The sequence below is a fragment of the Haemaphysalis longicornis genome, unplaced genomic scaffold (assembly GCF_048455015.1).
Source record: "Haemaphysalis longicornis isolate Haplotype H1 unplaced genomic scaffold, Haemaphysalis longicornis Haplotype H1 scaffold_9, whole genome shotgun sequence".
Lineage (NCBI taxonomy): Eukaryota > Metazoa > Arthropoda > Arachnida > Ixodida > Ixodidae > Haemaphysalis > Haemaphysalis longicornis.
This window is the reverse complement of record NW_027526460.1, coordinates 101258140-101283889: the sequence shown is the minus strand read 5'-3', so window position 1 is coordinate 101283889 and position 25750 is coordinate 101258140. Positions and strand designations below refer to the sequence as shown.

The following is a 25750-nucleotide window of genomic DNA, read 5'->3' as shown; positions in this document are numbered from 1 at the left end:
AATAAAGATACTACTGCCCCCCCCCCTTCCTGACTTTCAATGAAATACAGGCATGCAAGCGTTTTGAGGGGCTGATTTATAGGTTTTGTTTCGGGGCTTGGGTGGTGCCGACATTTCGCAATTTCGAAGGAAAGGGTGTACAAGGTGATGGGACGGCACGGGAGGATGTTACAATCTCCCGACTCAGTGTAGCGGTGAATATTTTTTGCTAAATATAGCTGCAAATTTTTGCGAAAACTGTAGTTTGCGGTAAGACTGCATAAATATAGAGTTAAAAAAAACAAAAAAAGTCAAACCTTTCAAAATTGTTCGCTATGTTCAATAGCCAGCACAGGCAGTCTGTTTCACTGCCGTCACATGACCGGCAATGTTAGTGTATAAAGTGCAATGTTGACCGCAGTCCTGAAGGGCGTTCCGTACAGATACGCAGGAACTGAGTGTGCTAATCATTTGAGTAGCGTGGATTGTTGGGCTAGTTGGACGTACATAATTAAAAAACTTCGCGCTAAAGGACGGGACAAAGGAGGGAACGTCGGTGTCGTTCTCTCCTCTCTTCAGTCCTTCAGGGCAAAGTTATTTTAATTATGGGCCAACCAAGCTGTGCAGCTTTTTTGTAGTGCATAAAAATATCCAAATCTCCAGGGGGGGGGGGCAGTTGCCCCCCCTTGCCCCCTCCCCTTCCGGACGCCCATGTTCCCTAGACAAGCGCCCTTCCCCTCTCCTCTCAGAACTGTACCTGCGGGCTGATCCGCCAATATGCGCACGAGCACAGCATTGAATGATGTTTGTACTGGTTAACGTCCTATATACACACTCCTTTTAATTTTTGCTGTATCTAAAGGTACGTCGGACGTACCCGAAAAATTTATTAGCGATACGTCGGACGTATCGGCACAATGTTTTGAAGGTATGTCGGTGCACTTGGCTGTACTCAGACCTCTTCGATTACCAACCACTAACTGTGTGCCACTTTAACGAGCTGATCCAGGAGCTTTAAGGCACTTGAGACACCAGCCTGGTCATAATTGTTCTAATGCCACGTGATCGTCTCGCACAGTTCGAACCTCAGTCGAACTGTCTCGCACAGTCGAACGTCAATATAACAAAGTAGTTTCGGGGCAGTGAATTAGTTTGTCGTACCCGATAGGCGTTGTAAGGGTAGAGGTAAAATTCGGCTTTAACGAACGGCAATCTGGCCGGCTGGTGGAAAAAGCCTAGCCACAAAAACGCATTATGCTAGGCTTCGAACCTACTGTATACGAGCTAATCCTTACCTGTCTCCTTGTGGCATTTCAAACTAAATGGACCCGAATATGAGAACGTGAAATTACAACAGGGCAAAGTTCATTTGACAAAACGGGCCTGCGTTCTTATTTGAAGGAGGATGTGATCTTCGTACGTTGGCTCTTCATAGCGCTGAACAGGATAAAGGTTTCCGCAGTGACCACGCATGGAAGGGCCTGTTCTACTTCTGCAGTTTTGGGCGTCGGGAGTTTTTCCTTCATTAAAGCCGATATTGCGTGCAGCTCTTGCCGTTCCAGTTTCGTGTACTGAAATGAAGCGTGACCAACCAAAGTTTGTATTCAGCTAGTAATAGCCCATAATTTACTATATCGATGTTCGTTATAACGAGGTTCAACTGTAGAGATGACTGGACTAACTCTAGCTCAGTCCAAACGGAACTCCAAGCCGCTACACCATGCCCGCTTCTCAACAAGCAGCAACAGCAGTCTTTCTTGATATTGACTGAAACTGCCAAAATGTGTCTCCTCACTGACTAGACCGCTGCCATTCGCTGACTAGCTTGAGCCACTGTTATTAATCACTATTAATAAAAACAGATGATTGGACGTAACTCTAGCGATGGCCACGTCAGCCTTGGCTTCAGTGAGCAATAGCCGTTTAACCAGTTGTGTAAAAATCAAGACCGGCTGCTCTCACTACATGAATTGTAAAGCAGGCTTTAAGTATAGTTACTAAAAAGCGCTATCCACGGGCACGCACACACAGAAAGGAAAACTTGTGAGGATTCGAATCCATCCGAGTTCAACCTAGAAGGCACGCGGGCCATCTTTGTGGCTGCTTTTGTGAAAAACAGAGATAATTCGGTGCCCTCTATTAATTCATTCACAAGAAGGTACTGAGTGCTCTAAAAATATCTTTGAGGTGGGATATTTCAGCAGAGGTGGAATTTTGTTCTTGGGGCATTCCTTCCTCTCAACTTTGCACACTGAAAAAGTGTGGTGTGCGTTATAAACAACTGGAGGGACCACACAGCTGCTCAGAACAGGCTTCAGTTTCTCATTGCAGCAGGGTGACCATCATTTTAGCTGGGACTTAAGAGATAAAGGGCGGCTATATACTTCTAGGGGCAAAGATTAGACATACAGACAGGGTGTTGTTGTTAACGTTTATTGAAGTCATAGAGTAAAGTAGTATGGGAGAAGAAGCTATGGGCAGCGGGTAACCATCTTAGTCGGAGTGACTGTATGCTGCAGTTGCCTGAGTTCAGGGCCTTCTGGTCTTTGAGCCGGCAATAAGAGAGATTTTTTCAATTGGTGCATTTATGTTAAGCAGCCTTCAGCCTCAGACGGTGGCTGAAATGACCCCAGATTCTCTAAAATGGTGGTCGTCATTTTGAAGTGATGTGGTATAGGTGCACAAATGCATGTGTTTCTTGGTTGGAAGTCCCACAGGGGAGCGGAAGATTGTAAAAATCATACAGTGCGTCTTGCTACGTGCACGTCTACTAAGCGACAAGCAAAACATGCGACCCTCATTCTCCTGCTCCTCCACAGGATTCCCTAACCAAGGAGGACGTGCACGTTAATGCCACATAGCTTACAAATGACAGCCATGGTTTTAGAGAATTCGGGACCTGATGTCTGGTGTTCCATTGCTGTGCTCTACAAATTCAAAAGCGCTGCTCGACTCGGTAGGCTAAAATCCGGCATCGCAACAGAGAAAGTATGTGGAAAATTGATGACAGCCTGGTCACACACACAATGCACACATGATCTTTCACAGATCTCCAAATACTATATTTTACGTAAGCTCGTATCGCCAGGCCCAATGGTTATATAACCAATAAAAAAATAACAAGAGTAAATAATAAGCGGAGTATTTTACCATACAACATAAGACAAAGTTGTTGGTGGCGGGACTTCATTGTTATATCCAATATTTTTATAATGGGTTGGACTGTATGTATAATGTTCTTGTGGGTTGTTTTTCTATGCCTAAAGCCCATTTTTCTGGCTTCGAAATTATCTTGGATGCTACAACATCCTTAATTTTTTCTCTCCAAAACAGACTTATTGCTCCTCCCAAACAGCACAAAATGACTCGGGCCAATCACATCACTTCCAGTGGGTTCTAGTTGCTTTGAGGCCTCTGGACAGCTTGAAGGCTACCCCAGAGCATGCGACATGTGGGTAAAACTCCGAGCCAATGCGCAATCTAGCTCATCCCTGCCTGCCAGCCAATTGGCATGGCATCTGCAGGCATCGCGGTATGCCGCAGGCCATCCATTCAGCAAGGGGACTTGGAGCACTTTTACCTACTTTCCACACTGCTGCCTTCAGCTGCAGTAACTTCTGGTTCAGCTCTACATTGGTGACGTGGCACAGTGAACCAGATCCTGCAACCGCCCTACCCCCTTCACCAGCTCTACCGTGGCGAGGCACTTGCAGAACTGGTCTCAGTAGGCGACATGGTGCTGTGGGAACGCAGGGCTGGCTTCCTGAGAAGTGGTTAATAAAGTTAATAAACGAAGTCTCAGCTACCGAAACTGACGACACACTGAGGATAAATTCTCTGAAGCGCTGCTCTGTAACCAACATGGGCTGGGCCTCGTGCAACTTGCCCACAGTGAGGCAGCACATGTGAGCTAACCCTCGTTGTAGCTACATTGCAGCTGTCACTAGAAGTCCTGAAAACAAACTATTGTTTTCATGACTTCTCCAGCCGGAGTTGTACTCATCATTGGAACTTGTACCAGTGAAGTTAATCATGAACCTCACTTGTTGAGGCTAATGCTGTGCTCATCGGCACGAACGGTGATTTTACAGCCAGTAATCAGTTCTAGTACCTGTATTTACCACTAACGGCCATTCAGAACATCGCAAAAGACCTTTTTGGCAATGATAACATAAAAACAGTGTCACACATGATGAATGATGGCGGTGACAATGTCTCTAGAAAAAAAGGCAGTTTTTTGCTATACTTCGGGCAGCAACGTCTGCTTAACTCCTCGAATTTGTCTCCGAGAGCGAGTCTGACTTTCTCTGCGACTGCACAATGGCTTCAGACAATGACAACAGCGACAATGATCATGATGATACACTGGGTAATGCTTGTGAGGGACTACGCATAAGCAATGGAAACCTACTGCTCCCTTTTTGTTGGTGCTCGGCAGGCATTGAGGCAGAGTTGCCCTTAATAGCAGTTTTCCTCACATTTGCTTTAGTTAATTCTAACCTGAAACCCATCTTTTCAAATCGTAATGCAAAAAAATATGATTACAGAAAATTTTGAGAATTGAACGTTTTTCGGGAAACAATGTGTAGGTTAAAACACAAGGTGCAAACTTTCGAATGGGTAGTAGAAAAGTAATTGGGCTATATAGACAAAAGCATTTAACCATAGATAGCTGAAGCCTTTCGAGATTTGGGTGTGCCCATTGTGGTGAAGGAGAACTTAAGTCTTGGAAGAGTTCAGGCGATGCGGTTGTCCCTAGTTGACAAGGTAGTGGCAGTGCAGTACAGCTGGTCAACGTCAAGGAAGAATCATCATAAATATCAAGCGTGAGCAAGGGCCAAATCTTGACTGGTTTGATAGGCACGTGGTAGTTCGGTCAACCGCTAATGACAGGTGTAGACGTTGTGTGACCGGAAGCATCAGGTACAACGCTGGGGCCTAATGTCGTAACTACACTAGATTTGTTGCAGCACTTCCCGCCTCACCATCTCATCACAAATGTGCACTTAGCACAAAAAAATGCGCTATAGTGCACTATCGCATCAAAATTCTGCGCCAGGCACTAGCAATGCATGCAAATTAGGCAAGAACACCAGAGAAACCAAACTTAATTGTGTGCCTTACCCTATCAATTTCCAACATTTCAAGAAAGACGAAAAAGAAAATGCACGTCACGAACCTGTTTGCTCTTAGCTGCTGAAGGCAATATACCATTTATTGTCCCTGTTGTTCATACTGGTTACATTAAAATGTGATGCAGGAGCGGTCCGCTTCGTGTCCACGTCCCTCCAGCAACTATGCGGTCGATGGTGCGCGCTCAGCGCACCTGTTCGGGGCTGGGCATGACGTCACCCCTCCTCGCATGCATCTTGCCTTCCTCTGTTCTTCTATCACTCTCTCTACGCAGATGAAAGGCGAAAATGTTGGCCGGCAGTAATCACCCATTTCTCAAGTGATAATAAAACACACAAAAAATCAAAGCCCATTTTTTTCACAGGCAGATTCTTAAAACGCGAAGCTGCTTATACCGTGGCGAACTGGCACAACCGGATGGACGTCAGCTTCCTAACGCGAGGGATCCAGGTTACGACCACCGGAAGCGTTTTTTTTTCGTGAGGCGCTTGTTGTGCCTTCGCTTATCATCAACTTCGTTTTGTGAAACCCATCGCGTAAGGTTGGCTTTCCTGCTGTGCGTTATGTAGCGATACGGAACGCCATCGGTGAGTCATTGAAAGCTTCGCTTTAAAAGAAGCTAGCGATAATATGCGACACATGGTAATACGTAGGGCCACGTGTGTAGGCGCAGCAGCTGTTCAGCCCTTTCATTTCACTGCCGATGAAGTACGGCACCATCGCAACCCATCGAAACGTGAGGAGTGACCTCCTGCGGCGAAACGTTATTCGATCCCGCCGCGACACTAACTCAGCTACATGACTCAGTGCCAAGTACTGTTCTAGCGTTTTCACATCAGAATTGCGTAGGTGCCTCCACGCATTTAACAGATACGCCTCCCTCGTTGCTGCGCATACCGCGTCCCGATTCGAGGAGAGCACCGCTCTCGCACCGGAAACGAAGTGTCTTTTCTGTGATTCATAAAGCGTTCAGTGCGCTGCCAGCACACCTGTTGCCCTGTAATCTGCCGCTATTTGCAGGAGCGCTGTCAGCTGTGGCAGAGCGCGGGATCAGTGCGACAGCTTGGAGGCAATAATGTCGAGCTCGTAGTGCGACTGCCATATTTGGCACTTCAGGGACTGTTTTTGGCGACTCCTGCGTGAGGCCTGGTTGGTCGCTTCGCTGAGCCGCGCACGAGTGAGTTTTTCATTATTTCGCACACTTTCTTCTGGCTAAAAGCGGATGTTCGTCAAGAATGTAGTCCTTTGTTCGCCAATTTGGTTCGTCTGCTTAGTTTAATGCATTTTCTGTGCGTTCTGTTGTCTTTGCGCTTACCATTACCATTCTTTTTTTTCCGATTTTAGTCCTCGTTATCTCTCTCTTTTATTGCATATCGTGGTCCTTTCTTTTCCTTACAACTTCCTTATCCCCATTCCAATGTGTAGGGTAGCCAACCTTACAGTTCCCTTTCTCTCACCCCTGCGTTTTCTGCGCTGTTTTTTTTCTATTCCTGAAGTAACAAAAGCTTGACGACAATAGCCCATCGTACCATAACGGCTGCTCACTGGCTATCAGAGGTTGAAGTAAGGGTTCTTTAGGGGCGAATCAACCGACGGACTCGGGCTATCGGTGTCTCATGTCGTCGTCGTCTCATGTCGTCGTATTACCGTGTGTCACGGTACTAAAACACCGGGACACTCGTTTTCCAACGCCTGGCACTAGAACGTTTCATCTCCGTGGACAAAAACGCGCACTGAAAGAACACACAGGGGCAATCGTTTTCTAACGCTTCGCGCTAGAACGCCTCGCGCTTTAAAGACACGACACTTTAACAGCAAAGCTGTATGCCTATGCGTGAACTCGGCACGATCTACGACTTGGAAGTGCAGGAGCCTCATCAACACCAGGAGCATTAGGACCAGGAAGATGAACCCAAGAAATAGATTACTTACACGCGACCGCTGATTGCATATAATAAATGTGCAGTCGTATATAGGTGACACAAAATCGTCTTCTGTCTCTCATTTCCCATTAGCAGCGATTTTGCTGTGGGAAACACCGACGCACACTGCGTGCTTGGCCCTTCCCAAGGTTTCACGTTAGTGAAGATAGCCTGGAATGTTACTGAAACCGAAAAAGCTCGTGAACTTGAACATTGACGTCCCTAACTACAAAAAAAAAAGAAATTTCAAGAAAATATGGGGACAATGTACCTTCATTTACTTATAACTGCACAGAACTATTTCTACCCCCTCCCGTGATTTTTTGTTTAGTTTTATATTTGATGCACGGGCGTAAGCGACTGTGGAAAAGAAAACAAAAGGTAAAAAAGAGTCACCTGTTGTTTTAAGTTACAAAGCACTAAACTGTCGCGAATCGTTTATTTCCTTATAGGCGAAAAAAATAGCATGAGTATGTCAACAGAAATGTCAGCAATTTCTTCTGCGTTGTCATTGCTAATTTAGCCTTACTTAAATCATGACAAGCGGTAGTAAACAGAAAAAAAAAACAGTTTGTCCGTACGAAAAAAAACAACAATTTGATGCCTTCTATATGACAGATGAGGTGAAGACTAACTGATAAATTCAGGAGTAAAAATACGCGCGAGGTACTATTGGAACATAAGACACAAAAACTGGAGTATACAGCGGTTGTTTGGGACCCATACACGAACAAAAACCTTAACGAATTGGAGAAGGTTCAGAGGAGGGCTGTTCGTTTTATTTATAGTAAATATGAAAGAAGTGATTCTCCCTCATGTATCATGGCACTGAAAAAAATCCAACCACTACACATTAAACGCCAAATGGCCCGCTTAGCTTTTCTGGAACCCCTAACTAAGTGTAAGACTGGATTATTACCCACTCCATTCATTAGTCCGTTAGCGACGAGGAAAACACGGCACACACATCGCCATAGTTTATCCCCATTCTTTGCCCTAACAAACAACTTTAAGTTTTCATACTTTCCACGCACGGTAGACGACTAGAATAAATTGCCAGACATAATGTTTGGTGGAAATTTTGCGAAAGCCCTACACGATCATTTTAGCAACTTTTAATTACTGACGTTCGGGATTTTAGCGACGCTTCTTGAAGTTGTACGTGATTACGTCATTTTTTAGTTTTATTTGCATTGGAAACCCTGTTATGTCTGTACAGAAATTTAATTTCACCGTGGCCTGTTTATTTTGTAGTCTCCAGGCGAATTCTGAGTTGATGTTACGCCATTGTTTTTATTGCGTTGTATACTATTGCATTGTATGTGCGCGTACATTCTTTGTGTTTCACCCGTCCTGCTTGGACCATTTACTTGGTCTGCAGTACAGTGCAAATAAATAAATAAATAAATAAATAAATAAATAAATAAATAAATAAATAAATAAATAAATAAATAAATAAATAAATAAATAAATAAATAAATAAATATTTACCGCGAAGTATTAAGCTTTGCCTCGAAGGGAATCATAATGCCGAATAATGAAGAGCAGGCTAAGCAAGTTTGGTGTTATTCTAACGATCTGGTACTAACGGAACATTGCCTAGTTTTGAGAACCTAGGAACATTTACTTGTATTCAAGTAAATGTTAATTTACCCCCTCAAGTAAATTGTGCCCCCTCAAAGTTGGCTTCACCTCTAAACATTTATACATGGCTGGGAAGAACTGTTTAAGGAGCAATATAGGCCATTTTAGAAAAAAGTATTAATGCTCTAGGTGCTTTTTTTTATTCTAAGGTGTAGCGCTTTGGCGCCCGATACCTGGGTTTCGCGGCGGCTGCGTACGTCGCGTCCGCGTAACCGAGTTAGCGAACGAGGCAGCAAGGGCAAGGGGGAAAGAAAAAAAGGCAGCATCTCCACTCCGTGGATGATGGCGAGGGTGCGGAGTACGGGGACTCGAAATGCCATCCAAGTTGCGCCCCGAGTGACATCCGATTTGCGCCCCGACCATCATTTGATTTGAGCCGTGAGTTGCGCCTTGACTACTCCTTAAATGAAACTGCAACTCACGGCTCAAATCGAATATCGCTTCATTTTCGCTTGATGGTGGTGTGCGCACGGATGGACGCGGGCGGACATTGGGAGGTCCTGAGGTACTCCGCACCGTTACAGGCGAGGGAGCAGGCGGTCTGACTCTCTGCTACAAACTCACGGTCGTAGCCCAATGGGGAAGACGACTAACGCTAACTCAGTGTGGTCTACCAGACAAGGGTTCGAATCCTGCCGGTGCCTGTGTGATTTTTGGTGATTGTAAATGCTATGCGCACGGACGCGGACGGACATTGTGCGAAGGGGCTGTCCAGCTCCAGCACCGACTTCCAGCTTCGGCTGGTGGAAGGGGCCGTGGTAGCAGTGCTCTCCAATAACATCATTCGACAAACCTGGCCGCTTGACGCACCGCCGCGCCTCTTTTTCGCTTCGTATAAGAAGAATTGCCCAACTAATAAACGTGTTTGAAGGCTAAACCAACATAAGCGGTACCAAACTTTCCCTTATTTAAAAAAAAAATCGTGCAATAGACCAATGAGAACATGCTTCGCTAAAACGTTGTGTCTTTCCAAAAAAAAGGTAAATATACTGGGGCTCGAACGCAGGCCATCAGCGTGAAAACCCAAGACTCTACCCCCTAGGCCAGTGAGGCTTTTTTTTTTCTTTAATGCCGGTCTTCGACACAACACAGAAGCACAAAACAAACTTATTCACATGAGCAACTCGAGCGACAAGCCACCAACCTATATGAAGGCTGATGTCTCTCTAAAATTCCCTAAGCATAGTCAAGGGTTCTATCCTTGACAGCCACTCAGGAGTGTATGCCTTGCGCTTCTGGACTTCTACGTACTGGGATATAGACTCACGAAAACATTGCCGCGTAAGGCGGGCGTCCACATCACCGTGGAGCCAGGCCATGCGCGAGCGCCATATGCTATGCAAGGCCACCAACATAACGAGGTCCAAGGGCGCCCCCTCCTCGTTTTCGACCGCTAGATAGCGTATGCCATGGGGGCTCAGCGGGAAGTCTTTATGAAGGGTCCTCTGGAGGACATCCCACAAAAATACCGCAGCCCAACAATGCAGAAAAACGTGCTCTATCGTTTCTGGTTGTTTACAAATTGAACACTGAGCTCCCCATGGCACAGATATCCCTCTGTCCTGCATCCAGGTTCCAACAGACAAGGTGCCTGTGTGTAATTTGAAGAAAAAGGTTTTCACACCAGGGTGAACTTCCATTCTTTTGACGCGCTTTAGCACATTTTGGCCTGGCCCAGCACGGTAATTATATCTATACGTAGGGACGGGGAAAACAACATCGCAAATGTCCTTATACAGTTTTTTGCGTGTCACAGAGGACAGGTACTCGCCAAAAAAACGTGCGAATAGAAAACGGGCCGTCATAACTATTTCCTTAAAATACCCATACACGCCACCTGGCATGCACCATGGCACGGTCGCATTATACTCGGGTACAATTTAAGAACTACAATTGAAGTTGCCCCAGCGGCTTATCACACTGCAGCCGGATGCTCCTCCGCGCGGCGCGAAGAGTCTGCTATTGCAAGCATTTTGAACGTGACAACAGCCTTTTCCGTTAACTTTCGGACTTAATCGGCTACCAAACTACTTTGGTAACGACGAACAAACTATGCGAGAGAAAGTGCACGACGTCACGCATTATGCACAATCTCCTTTCAAAACGCGCGCGCGCGTTGACATCCGGGTCCGGCGCCTCGGCGGAGTGATACATTACATGGGGGATTGCAGCTCCTCATGCGAATAGAAGGAGGCTTACAAAGCGAACCACTAGACGTGTTTGACAAGCCTGACCTTCAGGCGGCCAGGTTAGGCGGCCACGCTGCCGGTGTAATGGAGCTGAGCTCGCACCGCTTGAGCGCCAGCTCCATAGGCCCCTTGTGTCGCGCTTAGAACGACAGGTACATCAGACGAAGTTTGTAAAAACACAGAAAAAAAAAGGTTATGGATTACAGCTGTGGCTCGCTACGTATGCTCAGTATGCGACCTAAGCGAGCATCACCTACATTGAAAAGGGGGTCGCGGGTTCGATTCCCGGCCGCGGCGGCCGCTTTTCTGATGGAGGCGAAAAGCAAAAACGCCCGTGTGTACGAGATTTCGGCGCACGATAAAGATCCCCAGGTGGTCAAAATTAATCCGGAGCCCTCCACTACGGCGCGCCTCATCGCCTGCGTTGCGTCGGCGCGTTAAACCCCTCAATCAATCAATCAATACATTGAAAAGGGCACTCTTGAGGACACCAGTATCAAGTCTTGAGCGATACATTTCGGTACACATGTCGCTGAAGTAAATTGCTCTAACGGAACATTTTCAGCGTAGTTCGATGCGGAGCCACAACTGAGGCTGCACAAAATGTAATTTCGCCACTTCAACTCTCTGTAATCTGCGGCATGCATGGTTATCGCATTAAAGGTATTACGCCTCGAATAAATAAAACTTGCTGCAGCAAATCTTGCAAAAATTAATGTATGAATGCATAATTAAAAATAAAAACTAAGGACGTATCGAAAAACTGTCATGTCGCTAATGATACCAAACCAACTATGTAATGCATAACATAGAAATAAAAAAAAATGCTCACATCCACAGCCTTATGGGCCACCTCGGGAAATATTTGTATGTGTTAACCCAGCTTGACCACCCGATCTGAGCGTTTATAAACTTCACTGTACGCGCTAAGTAATTTATTTGGCAGTTTGCGGGCGAGCACGCCTAACGTTATTAGCCACGCATAGGCGATTTTTCCCCGTCCACTATATGCGTCATATGGCAGTTTTAAAATGTGTGCTTCCATAGCCGCAAGTTAGAACATACCGAAAAGCGAACAATCGAAAAGTCACAACGCCCATGTGTTCGAGATTTCGGCGCATGTTAAAGATGCTTCATCGCCTGCGCAGAGTCGGCGCGTTAAACCCCATAATCAATCGAATCAATAGCACATACCGAACAGAAAACAGCTGATAATGCAGAACATGTATACAATGCAGGCCGCGTCAGCAGCTGACAATTATAGCGCTGAGCGCTGCACCTGTTTCATCGCACGTCGAGAGAGAGAGAGAGAGATAAAACTTTATTTGTCATCTTTGCTGAGCGTAACCACCCGAGAGGGAGGTTCCGGGTGGGCGCTTCGTCAGACGGCGGCCAGGAGCCCATGGACCCTGGCGGCGTCTTCCACCAGCTGGATGACCGCAGCTTGTACTTCGGGAATGCAGCTGAGCAGCGCGGCCTCCCACTGCTCGGAATTACTGATGTGGAATCCGGGGTTGGCGGACTGGGGTTTAAGATGGCAGGCCCAAACCATGTGGGTCAGTGAAGCAGCTGGCAGTCCACACCATTTGCATGTGCCCTGGTACCTTTCTGGGTACTGTCGATGGCATAGGGCGGGGTGGGGGAAAGTGAATGTCTGCAGCCTACGCCACTCTACTGATTGTCCTCTTGTGAGGGATCTGTGAGCTGCCGGGAGTTTAAGGCGACTCAGCCTATAGTGCTGGGTAATTTCCTGATATGTCCAGAGCCGATCCCTCCCCCACGTGTCAGACGGCACCTCTTCGGACTCGGAGTCAGCCTGGTTGCAGATTCCTCGGGCTGCCTCGTGTGCCATCTCGTTCCCCGGGAGGGACGAGTGCGCTGGTGTCCAAACCAGACGGACTTGTCTTGATGTGTTCTCAGAGCGGGTCCGTAGTATATGCGCCGCTTCCGTAGAAACTATCCCTCTTGCGTAATTGCGCATGGCGGTTTTGGAATCGGATATGATTACGCTGGCCCGTGTACCCGTGATGGCGAGGGCGATGGCCACTTCTTCTCCCGTATCTGTGCGGGATGTGTTGACTGAGCACGAGGATACTGCATTACCTTGGTGGTCAACCACCACTGCCGTTACCGCGCTTCGGCCAGGGTAGCTTGCCGTGTCGACGTAGCAGACCTCTGGGTTAGAGTGGTACTGCTTGTGCAGTGCCATGGCCCTTGCTTGTCGGCGCTCCTGGTGGTGTGATGGATGCATGTTGCGGGGGATCGGTGCCACACTGATGTGCTCCCGGATTTCCCAATGTAAGGTGGTCTTGTGTCCATGTTGATGGGCGTAAGGAATGCGCAAGGATTCTAGGATGGTTCTTCCGGTGGTGGTCGCTGCTAAACGATTGTATTGGGCCGTACGTTGGGCTTCAATGAGCTCGTCCAAGGTGTTATGGATGCCCATCTCTAGCAGCCGGTCTGTGGCGGCGCTGATAGGGACGCCGACTGCTGCCTTGGTGGCTTTTCGAATAATTCGATTAATTTTTTCTATTTCTGCTTTCCTGAGCTTGAGATATGGGGCGACGTACGTAATTCTACTGATTATAAAGGTCTGTACAAGGCGGAGGAGGTTGGGCTCCTTGAGGCCATGCTGTTTGTTTGCGATCCTTGTTATTAATCTGCTAATCTGGGCAGCTGCATTGTGCAATGCTTGAATGGTTGCTGTCGAAACACGAAGAAGCAGTGAAGGAATCTAATACAACTTCCACACCCTTGCAGGATTTTTTTTAAAGCGAAGCTTTCGACTTCTAGCAGCCAAGGGTTCCTTCGTAGCGGTGCGACAAAAACTCCCACGAGGCTGAGGAGGCGGAGGGTGGTTTTCACTCAAGGAGTACAATGTAGATGGCGTGGCGAATGGTTACCCAGCGTTCCCCGCGTGCAGGTGCTTGCTCACTCCACTGGGCGCGTCGGCGGGACGGCGTTGTTGTCTACGTTAGCGATGGTTGTTTTGGGCCTGTTTTGGGGCACCTTCACATCCATTGCACGCTTGTTTCGCACGGCTTGATTGACTAGTTCTACAGCACCTCCTGGGTAACCCGAACCCGACGGAATTTAGTGGTCGTACGACAAAGATACGTTAAGGATTGGTTTGCAGGGCGGGAAAACAAAATGTAGAGACCACATACAGACATCTGGCCGCTAGAGAAACACTACCTTTGGCGTACTGCTTGCCACGCATGGGACTCCGTTTTCTAAATTGGTGAATACCAATTCGGTTGTGTTTTAAGAGATATTACAAAATGCGAAAGGAGTGACTGGTTTTCATAAATGGCGATTATAAAAGTTTCCTGAGCTTTCTCGCAATTCTCAAAGTCACTAATCTAACTAGTTCTAATCGGCATAAATGGGAATCACCAAGCTCACGTGCCGAATTGTTTCGGTGTCAGCGCTTGTGTCGCGCGGTGGTGTAGACCCAAGTTAGCACAACAGGATGGCTTGGTTCCGCTGTTTCAACCTTCGAAAAACGCTCCGTCTGTTTTCTTTCTGCCACCTCACGGCCGGGCTTCACCAGCGGCGTGCGCCACTCTAGCCCGGCTGTGGCCGACGCTGCTGCTGCGTTAGGGACGCCGCCATCGCAAATTCCAGGCAAAGGCTGGCACAATCTCTGGTTTCCCTCTTTGTAGAGCCACTTGTGCGAATTCAAGTGACGTCGCATGGGAAATTGTTGTGGGTGTCGTTTATAGCTTTGCCTTACAACCACCTTCACAGCGTGGATCGGAGCCAATTTTTTTGACGAAGTAATCTCTGAGCGTTAGCATAACCTACCTAGTTGGACAACAAACCCCCATTCATAGCAACCCCCGAAAGAAATTTCCAAATTTGCCCGTCGAGCCGCGCCGGCGCTCGCCGATGCGCACGGGCGCCAGCGAAGGCCACGCGGAGAAACGTGTTCTAGAAAGCCAGCCATGCCGAATGAGGTCACACTGACAAACATGGCCGCACCCATGGCGCCCCGCTGTAAATGGTCTATAGGCAAAACATTTTTAAACTAGGAAGTCTGTTTTTTATTGTTTTGAACATTGACAGAAAGAAAAACAATTAGGCATATTTGAGGTAGGACATTAGTGCACGAGTGGTGTTTGCATTGTTCTTTTTAATTAAATATGCATGGCCAATTGATCTGCGTGATATGAAATGAAAAGATACGCCTTGAAAATACATCTTTACCTCAAAATAGTAAAAATAAAATGCTCGCAGGGCCCCCTCGTGTGAGTGTTCCACGTTCAAAAGTAAAAAAGATTCCAGTAGATTGTGCGAGCAGGGGAACAGGCAAACTTTCATTGGCGCAAAGGGGTATAGATCTGCTGTTTTTGAGAAGTTTTATGAAGATTGGGCAACGCCAGGAAGCTTCGCAGGTAACATCAGCGTTCGCCAGGTTAAGTCAGTGAATCTGGGCCATTTTATTTACTTTGGACTTTTCTTGGGCTTTTCTTCAAAAACGTTTTTTTTTTACTTTTATGTTGGCTTCATACTTAGCGTTAATTTGTACGTGCGGGTTCTGTTACCCACATTATTGTAGCGTGAGCTACACTGGCCGAGGTTGAGCAGTTTCGCGTGGCTCCTGGAGAGCCGTGCTGCGCATGCGGAAGGAGCAGTGATGTCCCACGGCGCACAGAACGTCGCTCGCTGCCCGGCGTCTCTCACACACCCCTCGCGCCCAGCGTCTTCGCCGACCTCCGTTCCGCACGTGGCGGCCCGGTCCACTTGATGATCATGCGAAGGGTGGCCGGGTGTGGAACCGATGGCTCGTGCGTCGCAGCAACACCGGCGTGCGCCTGTGGAACCAGCTTAGCTCTCGGGCGATTGGTGATGCTGCACCGGGACCGCTTGATAAATATACATGTGTCACATAATGCGTATACCGTCTGTGCGTGTCATTGAAACAGCAGTAAGCATGATAATCAAGCTAATCCTAGACAACCAGGAAAGCCGAGAATAACCAGCTGAACCTTAAATCACGCTACGTATAACCTGGCATAGCCGAGCTAATTTACTGCTAATTTTTTGTCACATCTTTGTTTTTCATCGCAGGAGGGGTAAACGAAATTCTAAAGGGTAAAGGGTAACATTTGAATGCAAGTGATTAGACAATACGACAAAGAGGTAAATTAACAATGGGAAAATATTTAATAAACCATGGCGACAGGAATTCGAGAAAGTATGTTCACGTGCGCGCGCGAGATAGATAGATAGATGAGAGAGAGAGAGAGAGAGAGAGAGAGAGAGAGAGAGAGAGAGAGAGAGAGAGAGAGAGAGAGAGATAAGGAGAGAGATCAAACTATTTGTGCCTCTTAGCTCAGGGGGGTGCGTGCATAAACCGAACGATTCTCTAATTTAGTTGTGTGCAGCGGATAGTTCTAATTTGTGCTGTGAAGTTCGTAAGTTCGTTCTGTAGGTTTCCGATGGCCGCCAGCACTTTGGGCGTCTGCAGGTCATCGCCACGTTTGCGGGTTGCAGAGCAGATATTCGAGCTCTGGTAGATTTTTCCTGCACATCCGGCGGCGGGAAGCGTCGTCTGCTGACCTTCGGCGTGATTCGTCGACGCCGACACATAGAGTGCGATTGAAATGCATTCAGCACATTTCGGCGCTATCCCATTCGTAAGGGCTTTTTCCTGTCAGGAGTAAGCTATTTGTGGCTAGGACTTCGAGCATTTTTGTTCTGCGCCCTCAGCGAGGCGTTTGTGTGCGTTTCTCTCTCCCTGTCTCTCTCTCTCTCTCTCTTTTGTGTGTGTGTGTGTGTGTGTGTGTGTGTGGGTGTGTGTGTGGGTGTGCGTGCGTGTGTGCTCGAGTGTGGGTGTGCGCGTGCATGGGTTTGTTTTTTGCGTGCTTGCTCGCTGATAGGCGGTTGCTAGTGAAGGAGCGTCCGCCTGGGACCAAACTTTAACCCTTGCGGCTGAGCACGCGCCAGAACTATGGATTTCTTTTCTTTTTGCTCGTCGTATAACTGAGGCCGCGCATAGTCCAAACTCTCGGACGCCGGGGACGTCGAAAAGTGTCTAGTGTAGTGAACGTGTGTACTCTCTGCCTAAAAACTGCCGTGCTCCGATTCCATCCACCAACGGATGCGTCTACGACCCGATTCCATCTAGGCCATCTGCCAAGGTTTAATGACACCGGGGAACGGCTAGTCGCTGCAAAGTTTGCGTCAAAAGGTTTTTATTTGAGACACCTTACGTAATATCCGCAAAAGGGATGCACAAGTTATGGACACCGCTAATAAAAATAACTAACAATTAATGCTAACAGCAGAAAATAAGTCAACTCTATCCAACACACGCTCACAGACAACATCGAACATATGCAGAAACCTCGAAAAATTGGAGTTGCGTTAACAGAAACTGTGTTTGATTACCGCATATATATATATATATATATAGACTGAAAAGATAAAAACTCACACAGAGCGCGAAAAACATAAGGTTAGTAGGGACAGAGACAAACGAGAAAGACGTAGAAAATAAAAATAAGTTTACTGACGTTTCAGGGAGAGTCCTCTCCCTGAAACGTCAGTAAACTTATTTTTATTTTCTACGTCTTTCTCGTTTGTCTATGTCTCTACTAACCTTATATATATATATATATATATATATATATATATATATATATATATATATATATATATATATATATATATATATATATATATATATATATATATATATATATATATATATATATATATATATATATATATATATATATATATCGTCCCGTACGTCTCTGTTCTACAAAATGCATTACGAGGGTTCTGGCTTCAGCAGTCTGAAATGCCTTTGGCTATCCCCGACTTCCGACCACGTCTTACGTGCGGCCGCTGGGAAAAAGACGTTCTACGTCTTCCCGCGGTGGTCGAGGGGCGGCGCTAGTTGACCGGGCTCTGAGCAGTCGTAAATTCAAAACCCCGCGCTATAGTCGAGAGAGAAGTCGCCGCGGAACTAGCTCAATGGTAGAGCACCGCACGCGTTATGCGGAGGTTGTGGGTTCGATTCCCGCTTCCGGAAAAAACGGCGCATTCTTTCTCGACTTGGATTTTCAATTATCTATTCCTGCTTTAAAAAAAAAAAGGCAATCATACCTCATTCGGCACTATAAAACACTGTTAAAACGCCAAACAGCACTGGCAATAAGGACTGCAACTTTGATATGTGTCCTTACGGAATCCCTCGTCCCGTACGTCTCTGTTCTACAAAATGCATTACGAGGGTTCTGGCTTGAGCAGTCTGAAATGCCTTTGGCTATCCCCGACTTCCGACCACGTCTTACGTGCGGCCGCTGGGAAAAAGACGTTCTACGTCTTCCCGCGGTGGTCGAGGGGCGGCGCTAGTTGACCGGGCTCTGAGCAGTCGTAAATTCAAAACCCCGCGCTATAGTCGAGAGAGAAGTCACCGCGGAACTAGCTCAATGGTAGAGCACCGCACGCGTTATGCGGAGGTTGTGGGTTCGATTCCCGCTTCCGGAAAAAACGGCGCATTTTTTCTCGACTTGAATTTTCAATTATCTATTCCTGCATTAAAAAAAAAAAGGCAATCATACCTCATTCGGCACTATAAAACACTGTTAAAACGCCAAACAGCACTGGCAATAAGGACTGCAACTTTGATATGTGTCCTTACGGAATCCCTCGTCCCGTACGTCTCTGTTCTACAAAATGCATTACGAGGGTTCTGGCTTCAGCAGTCTGAAATGCCTTTGGCTATCCCCGACTTCCGACCACGTCTTACGTGCGGCCGCTGGGAAAAAGACGTTCTACGTCTTCCCGCGGTGGTCGAGGGGCGGCGCTAGTTGACCGGGCTCTGAGCAGTCGTAAATTCAAAACCCCGCGCTATAGTCGAGAGAGAAGTCGCCGCGGAACTAGCTCAATGGTAGAGCACCGCACGCGTTATGCGGAGGTTGTGGGTTCGATTCCCGCTTCCGGAAAAAACGGCGCATTTTTTCTCGACTTGAATTTTCAATTATCTATTCCTGCATTAAAAAAAAAGGCAATCATACCTCATTCGGCACTATAAAACACTGTTAAAACGCCAAACAGCACTGGCAATAAGGACTGCAACTTTGATACATATATATATATATATATATATATATATATATATATATATATATATATATATATATATATATATATATATATATATATATATATATATATATGAAGAAAATGAAACACGTCGAAAGAGGAGGATAGGTTTTAACGTTTCGACCGGGGACGGCATTCGTCAGAATAACCGGCCTTCGTCAGAATCAGAATGGTTATTCTGACGAAGGCCGGTCCCCGGTCGAAACGTTAAAACCTATCCTCTTTCGACGTGTTTCATTTTCTTCATTATACTTAAAGTTGTCCAAGAAATTGTTTCCCTTTTATATATATATATATATATATATATATATATATATATATATATATATATATATATATATATATATATATGTATATATATATATATATATATATATATATATTCAGAAATAAACAGAATCATACAGGACCCAATAAACCTACAAATGCACTTCGAAATTTCGAACACTTGCCGAAGGCGAGAAACAGATTAAAAAATACAAACACACTGAATCTATGTGAGAGGTTAAGACGCATAATAGTCAGACACGAGATGCCCAAAGGTTACATGGCATGACACATATGGGATATGATTGGGCATATCCTTCTAGAGGCCTATCTCACGTGTGAGGGCAGATGAGTTAAAAGCATATGTGGCCCCGTAAATTCGTGAAAAGCTGTAGTGGTTGTACAGTCGACGTGACGGGATAGATGGGCATCGAAGATTAATTTGTGGTGTTGTCGAGTCGTACCTATACTTATGGAAAAGGCATATAGCTGCGAAAGAGCGGCGTGTGTGCAATGGGTGGAGACAGCATTGATTAATTGATTGTGAGGTTTTAACGCACCCACGCTACACAGGCGATGAGGCGTGCCACAGTGGAAGGCTCCGGATTAATTTTGACTACCAGGGGATCTTTACCCTGTGTCGAAATCTCCAACACACGGGCGTTTTGGGTTTTCGCCTCCATCAGAAAAGCAGCTGCCGGAATCGAACACGCGTCCTTAAGCTCAGCAGCACAACGCCTTAGCCACTGAGCCACCGCGGCGGAATAGGCAGAATACGCGTTTAATCTGTGTGAAGCGAGAATGCGAGTTATATATTGGAGTTTTGAAGCGAGCAGCTCAATTTTGAATGGATTTATTCATGTATATAAATAGGTTTCATGAGGTGACCAAATGGACGAAGCAAATTCCATTTGTGGGAGAGCAAAAGTTTGAAAAGCTGGTTTGCGAACGTTTGATAGGGCTTGGCGTAAATTGTGTCGCAAGTAACCAAGTCAACGAGTTGCTCTTGCACATATGCTAGAGATGCAGTCAGGTCAAGACAAATCGGTAGTTAGAATGACACCTAGACATTTGTATGTCGACGTCCGCATGCTTGAGTTACATTTTAAGGTTCAGCTGGAAAGGCGTAATTGAAACGTTTACGACTAACCGTCATTAGACTGCACTTGTTTTAGTTTAGTGTCATTAGCCATGTGTCACACCAGCTTGGAAGAAGATGGAGGTCATTTGTAAAGGAAAGATTATTCCCTCGAAATTATTTTGCGACAGATAACGCAGTCGTCACCAAACACCTGCACGCTTGATGTTAATTTATTGTTAATGTTAATCAAACACCAAAAAGGTAGAGGCTAGAACGCTGCGCTGGGGCACACCGGAGGTCACGTCAGAAAAAGGAGAAGAAAATTCGATGGCACATGTTAACTGTTCACGAAGCTTGATGAAGTTTCGAAGCCATGATAATGTTAATGAATCTACGCAAAAAGCTGATAACTTTGATATTAGACGCGAATGGCTACCCGATCAAATGCTTTCAAAAAGTCGAGAAACACACAGTTTGCTAGCTATTCCAATGTTAGAATGCACATCAGTAGTGAACTCCAGTAACTGTGTGCCGCACGACAACCCTTTTCTGAAGCCATGTTGGTTAGTAATGAAAATGTTATTAGATTCAAGGTGGTTGGACACTTGGAATGTAATGGTACGCAATTAAAGTGTCCCAAAGGACACTTGGGACGCAATGATTTTGCAACAAAACACCGTTAAAGTGATAGGGCGAAAATTTTGGGGGGGAGTCAGTGTCGCCACATTTGTGAGCTGGTACCATTTTACCTATTTTACCGTCTGATTGTAGATGTCCTGATGATAGACTGGAAGAAAATGGGGTATAAAATTTTGCTTGAGATTCTAACCGCTCCTTATAGTTCCTTATGAGTTGATGCTGGCGACGCCTGCGGAAGTCCTTCCGTTTGTTTTGTTTAGCCTCCTATGTCGTTACAGCTTCGCTGGTCACCCTTAGTGTCACTATACAAGGTTACAGAGTATCGACACTCTTTTTTCCTATTTTTGCTGAGATCATTGGTCAGTTCGCATTGCGTGACAGTTGTTTACACTGCGATGGTTCATGGGCACTGCCAGTTTGTTGTTTATGCGTTTAGTCGGTCAACTCTGGTAGCCTTGGCTTGTCCTCTTTGCTCTACGGCTGCTCGCGACTGGCGTCGTTGTCGTTCTGAACGCGAATCAAAGATAACGCGCTCCGCAGCATTTAAGCTGCGGAGGTGTGTCCGAAGATGCCGCCTTGCTGCGTCTTCGGCAGTGTTGGTACACAAATGATTTCGCCAAAGTTAGCGGTGAGGCCGCAGAGGCGGCAATCTGAAAACACTGATAAACACCAAAATTGCCGCTCTTGCTCACTTCTGTGCCTCAGTGACGGTACTCCGTATCTTATCTAGTGACACTAGTCATCTCTATTCACGGAGGGAATGGCTCATGACCTTTTAACTGCCTTGTCATGCTCATTAATAGCCGCAAGACATCAGCGGGGCCTGTCAAAATACGCGTGTTTCCCGCGTGATAATGAGGATCGTTCCCCCTTTGCGGTCCGTTTGTCGTTGTTGAGAAGAGGAACATCTTGGTGGCAACATCTTTGTCAGTTGTGGGAATAGGGCGAACCGCGACGTCTTTCGTGATCACCGAGATCTGGTACTACAAGGCCTGCTTTGAGCTAATTGTCACTTCTTCACCTGGACTTTTTAGTTGCTTGTTCTGGCGTGTCGTTTTAGGTGCGGAGTACCTAGGACCGCACAATGTCCGTGCGCGTCCGTGCGCATAGCATTTAAAATCTCAAAAAATCACACAGGCACCGGCAAGATCCGAGCCTGAGTCTGGTAGACCAGACAGAGTTAGTGTCAGTCGTTTTACCCATTGGGCTACGACCGTGAGTTAGTACCCGAGAGTCAAACGGCTTACTAGCTCGCCTGTAATTGTGCGGAGTACCTTAGGACCTCCGAATGTCCGTCCGCGTCCATCCATGCGCACACCACAATCAAGCGAAAATCAAGCGAAATTCGATTTGAGCCGTGATTTGCAGTTTCATTTAGGGAATAATCAAGGCGCAACTCATGGCTCAAATCGAATGACGGTCGGGGCGCAACTTGGATGCCATTTCGAGTGCCCGTACTCCACACCCTCGCCATCATCCACGGAGTGGAGATGCTGCCATTTTTTCTCCCTTCCGTTTCTTGTTTCGGCAGGGTTTTTCTTGTCTAGTCATATGCTGTGTTTGTTTTGATGTCGCAGATTATCTGGAGCAGACGTAAGTGTCTACAAGCAACAGTCGTGTTTTATTCGCAAACCAGTATCTAATCATGTCAGATGGCTTCTTCTCGTGCAGTTATTTTTGTTTTTGTCGTGCTTATATTTCGAAGAGAACGTAAAACGTTAATATCCGTTTCTAACCGATATATTATTTGCCATCGCCTACCTTTTTTTCGTGCTGTCTTTTTTGTGCATTGATTATGAGACTGCAGTGTAATATAAGAGGGACGGCTCGTTGCAGCAGTTGTGCTTTGCTTTTCGGCTGCCGCGGCGATCTGGGTTAAACGTTAGGATGTTGCCCTGTGCGCGCGAATTTCACAGAAAAGTTCAGCTGTGATAGGCGCACCTATACAATTGTTTTGTGCTTGCACTCTAATCTTTTATTGTGTAACCTGCCCTAAGTTTTGATAGACCCACTTCTATTATTCTCTCGAGCGTTTTGGGATTTTAAAACAGGTTTTCTCCACTACCTTCGCGTGCAAGGATTAAGCAGCTCCTGGCGTACAAAAACTTGACCCTAGGGAGTTTTAGCTGACCGTTGTTCCCGGTCCGCTCCGCTCCGATAGCAAGCGGGCGCGCCATTGCGCATGGGTGGCGCGCTTGGTGGCGAACGGCATTGGCTCCGGTTGCGCTGAGCCTGCCGCCGGTACCGGAGCGGACCGTCGAAAACGGTCAGCTAAAACTCTCTACTGCTAGTGAGGTGTAACCATATCGAACAAGCGCCGCAAAGAAATGGGACACAAGAATCAACGACGACACAGCTGATAGTAAATTGGCGTTCTTGAGTGGTCGCATTGCGCATTAATGTGGTCCTTGGCAAGTGCATTCTGTCGATGTTGTAATTACGTTTTCCAAGGTGATAGTGTGAATGTGTCGAATCCTCTGGTCGCGGTGCGCATTGTGAGTTATTTGGCTTGTCCAGTCTGACAACGCTTTACTTGTGATGTAATCGCGGATGACAAGATCTGGGTGTGTATTGACTATTAATCATACTCACTCGTGAGTTTGAGTTCAAATGAGTACAAGTGAGTGTACTCACGAGTGAGTACACCGATCTATGATGTGCTTTTGTGATCTGTTTCCCAAAATGTCAACAAAGTATTGGCCATGCATCTTAACACAGTTCCGATGACTTTGTTACACACTCAGGATGGCCCTCTTAGACATGGGCGACCTTCTGAAGCTTGGTGCGGTTGCATGCACGTTGCTCTCCGGTGTGGAGGTTTTCGACTCGAGATCATCCTACCAGAAGAGGACAATTTTTTTTACCCTCATGGACGTCGCCTACGTGGTAAGAGGCTAGTTACCGCAGTTGGTTGGATTTTCATAATCGATTCATATATGTTAACGAGTGCTGTGAAGTTATGCCTTTTGCTGTGAAAGTGTCTTAGCCTGGCCCGTAATTTACTGCAAGTTCTTCATTCTGTGATTTAAAAAACGTTGGTCACAACTCCCTTAATTCGTAGGGAAACAGTCCGTAAATTATTGTTTTGTCGCGACGAGTTCCAGCGTTAGTTTTGACAAAAAAGTAAAACTGGCCCCGACCAGGAACGTTCATAAAACAGAGACGGGTTTCCGTCCAACTCTCAATTTCAGGGTTAGTTTTATTTGCCACAAAGCTTTCGGTCATTGATGGTGACACCTTAATTTTATATTTACGCGTCGCCCGTAACATCCCGCCTTAAATGTTAGCTTCAGATATCCGAACCTTAAGGCTACGTGAGATGTGGTCATTTGTGTTAGTGGAGGAGGATATGAGTATTATAACACTTCCGATACCTCTGCTTTAAACACTGATAGCACGGGAGGCAAGCACACTATACTTGGTTACAACTCAAGAACGGCACCACCTCATGTCGTGTATCACTCCGCCAAAGCGCCGGACCCGTGACGTCAGTGCGCGCGCGTTTTGAAAGGGGTTTGCTATATATGCGTGATATCGTCTGCCTTGTCTCACGCAGTTTATTTGTCATCACTGGAGTCGTTTATAAGCATATTAAGTGCAAAAAATCACGGGAACGGCTCACGCCATGTTCAAAATATTCCCAGTAACGCCCTACTTGCGCCGCGCGGAGAAACATCCGGCTACGGTGATAAGGCACAGCGGCAACTTCCGGTATTCACAAAATGATGGGGTATGTGTGGTCTGCGGAAAAGAAACAGAAACTGTGCGGCACATAGTGTTAAATGTGAGGGTATCCATTTAAATCTACATGAAGGGAATATTGGGCTTTCAGAAGCCCTAGGATTTAAGGGTATCAGAGAGGAAGTTAACTTCAAGGCTGTCGAGGGGACGAAAAGAAGATTAGAATGCTGGTGGACGAAAAGCAGAGAGGGGAATATTGCCTAGTACAGTTACCACCTGTAACAGGGAAAAGAAAGTATTTCGGGCCTAATAAGCTTTAGTGCCTGCCCTAAGCAGCGCTAGTATTAAACCAAGAGTGTAAAACATGGTTATATTAATCCTTTTTGGTAAGATGACATGTCATCACCCCGCTTCAAAGGGGAAACCAATAGGAATCATCATCCTCATCGGTGCCGTTCTTAAGTTGTCACCGAGTATACCTCCCGTGAAAAGGAGAATCGTGCTCTATCCCTTCATTGGGCTCTTCTGATTAAGGGGCAGGAGGAGAGTGCGAGAAGAAATATTTGTCGTGAGGAGGCGATGTTACGGGCCTCGCCCCGTGAAAGGCCTCCCTAGTCCCTAGAGGGTGTTCTATCATTTATTTTTTACACCTAACTACTGACCTCTATCTCCACACATCAACTCGGGTCATTCCCTTATTGGCCTTCTTTTTATATTTCTTTCTTTTTTCTTTCTTTCTTCCTTTATTTTCACTCGCCTCATTTTTCACCGACACAGCATGTTAGATTCTCTGCTGGACAGACTTCGCCAGTATTATTAAACCCCATCATACTCTCCCTCTCTCTCCCCCTCCCCCCCCACCCTCCCCCAGTCCGGGATTACTTGCTGTTCATGCTGGCTGTTCATGCTCGAGTCACCAGGTAGAGCTGGGTATCCGGGTCGGGGATGGCCAGGGAAGCCTTCCACTGCTCGAAGGTGGGGTCGGGAAGTGGGGAAAAATCCGGAGTGCGCTGGCACGCCCATATTACATGGTTAGGGTGCCAGGCTGGGGACAGTAAGCACAGAGGAAAGGTTTTTGGCTGGGAAAAATGGGG

General features: G+C 46.4%; 1 protein-coding gene and 1 long non-coding RNA gene across 3 annotated transcripts in view; one reads left to right on the top strand and one right to left on the bottom strand.

The window, feature by feature from the left end:
- Window positions 1-767: 767 nt before the first annotated feature.
- On the bottom strand, window positions 768-5371 carry LOC144152088 (uncharacterized). Its single transcript, XR_013319046.1, has 3 exons — window positions 5159-5371; window positions 3564-3742; window positions 768-1550 (listed from the first exon to the last, which is right to left on the bottom strand). It is a non-coding gene; the product is annotated as an uncharacterized LOC144152088 (long non-coding RNA).
- Window positions 5372-6135: 764 nt separating this feature from the next.
- LOC144153950 (multidrug resistance protein mrp-7-like) overlaps window positions 6136-25750 on the top strand; it is a 96373-nt gene continuing 76758 nt past the window's right edge. For both annotated transcript variants that reach the window (XM_077685736.1, XM_077685735.1), the window contains exons 1-2: window positions 6136-6289; window positions 23720-23861. In XM_077685736.1, coding sequence (XP_077541862.1) covers window positions 23721-23861 — 141 coding nt within the window. In that variant the 5' untranslated portion in view covers window positions 6136-6289; window position 23720. The remainder of the gene's footprint in view (window positions 6290-23719; window positions 23862-25750) is intronic.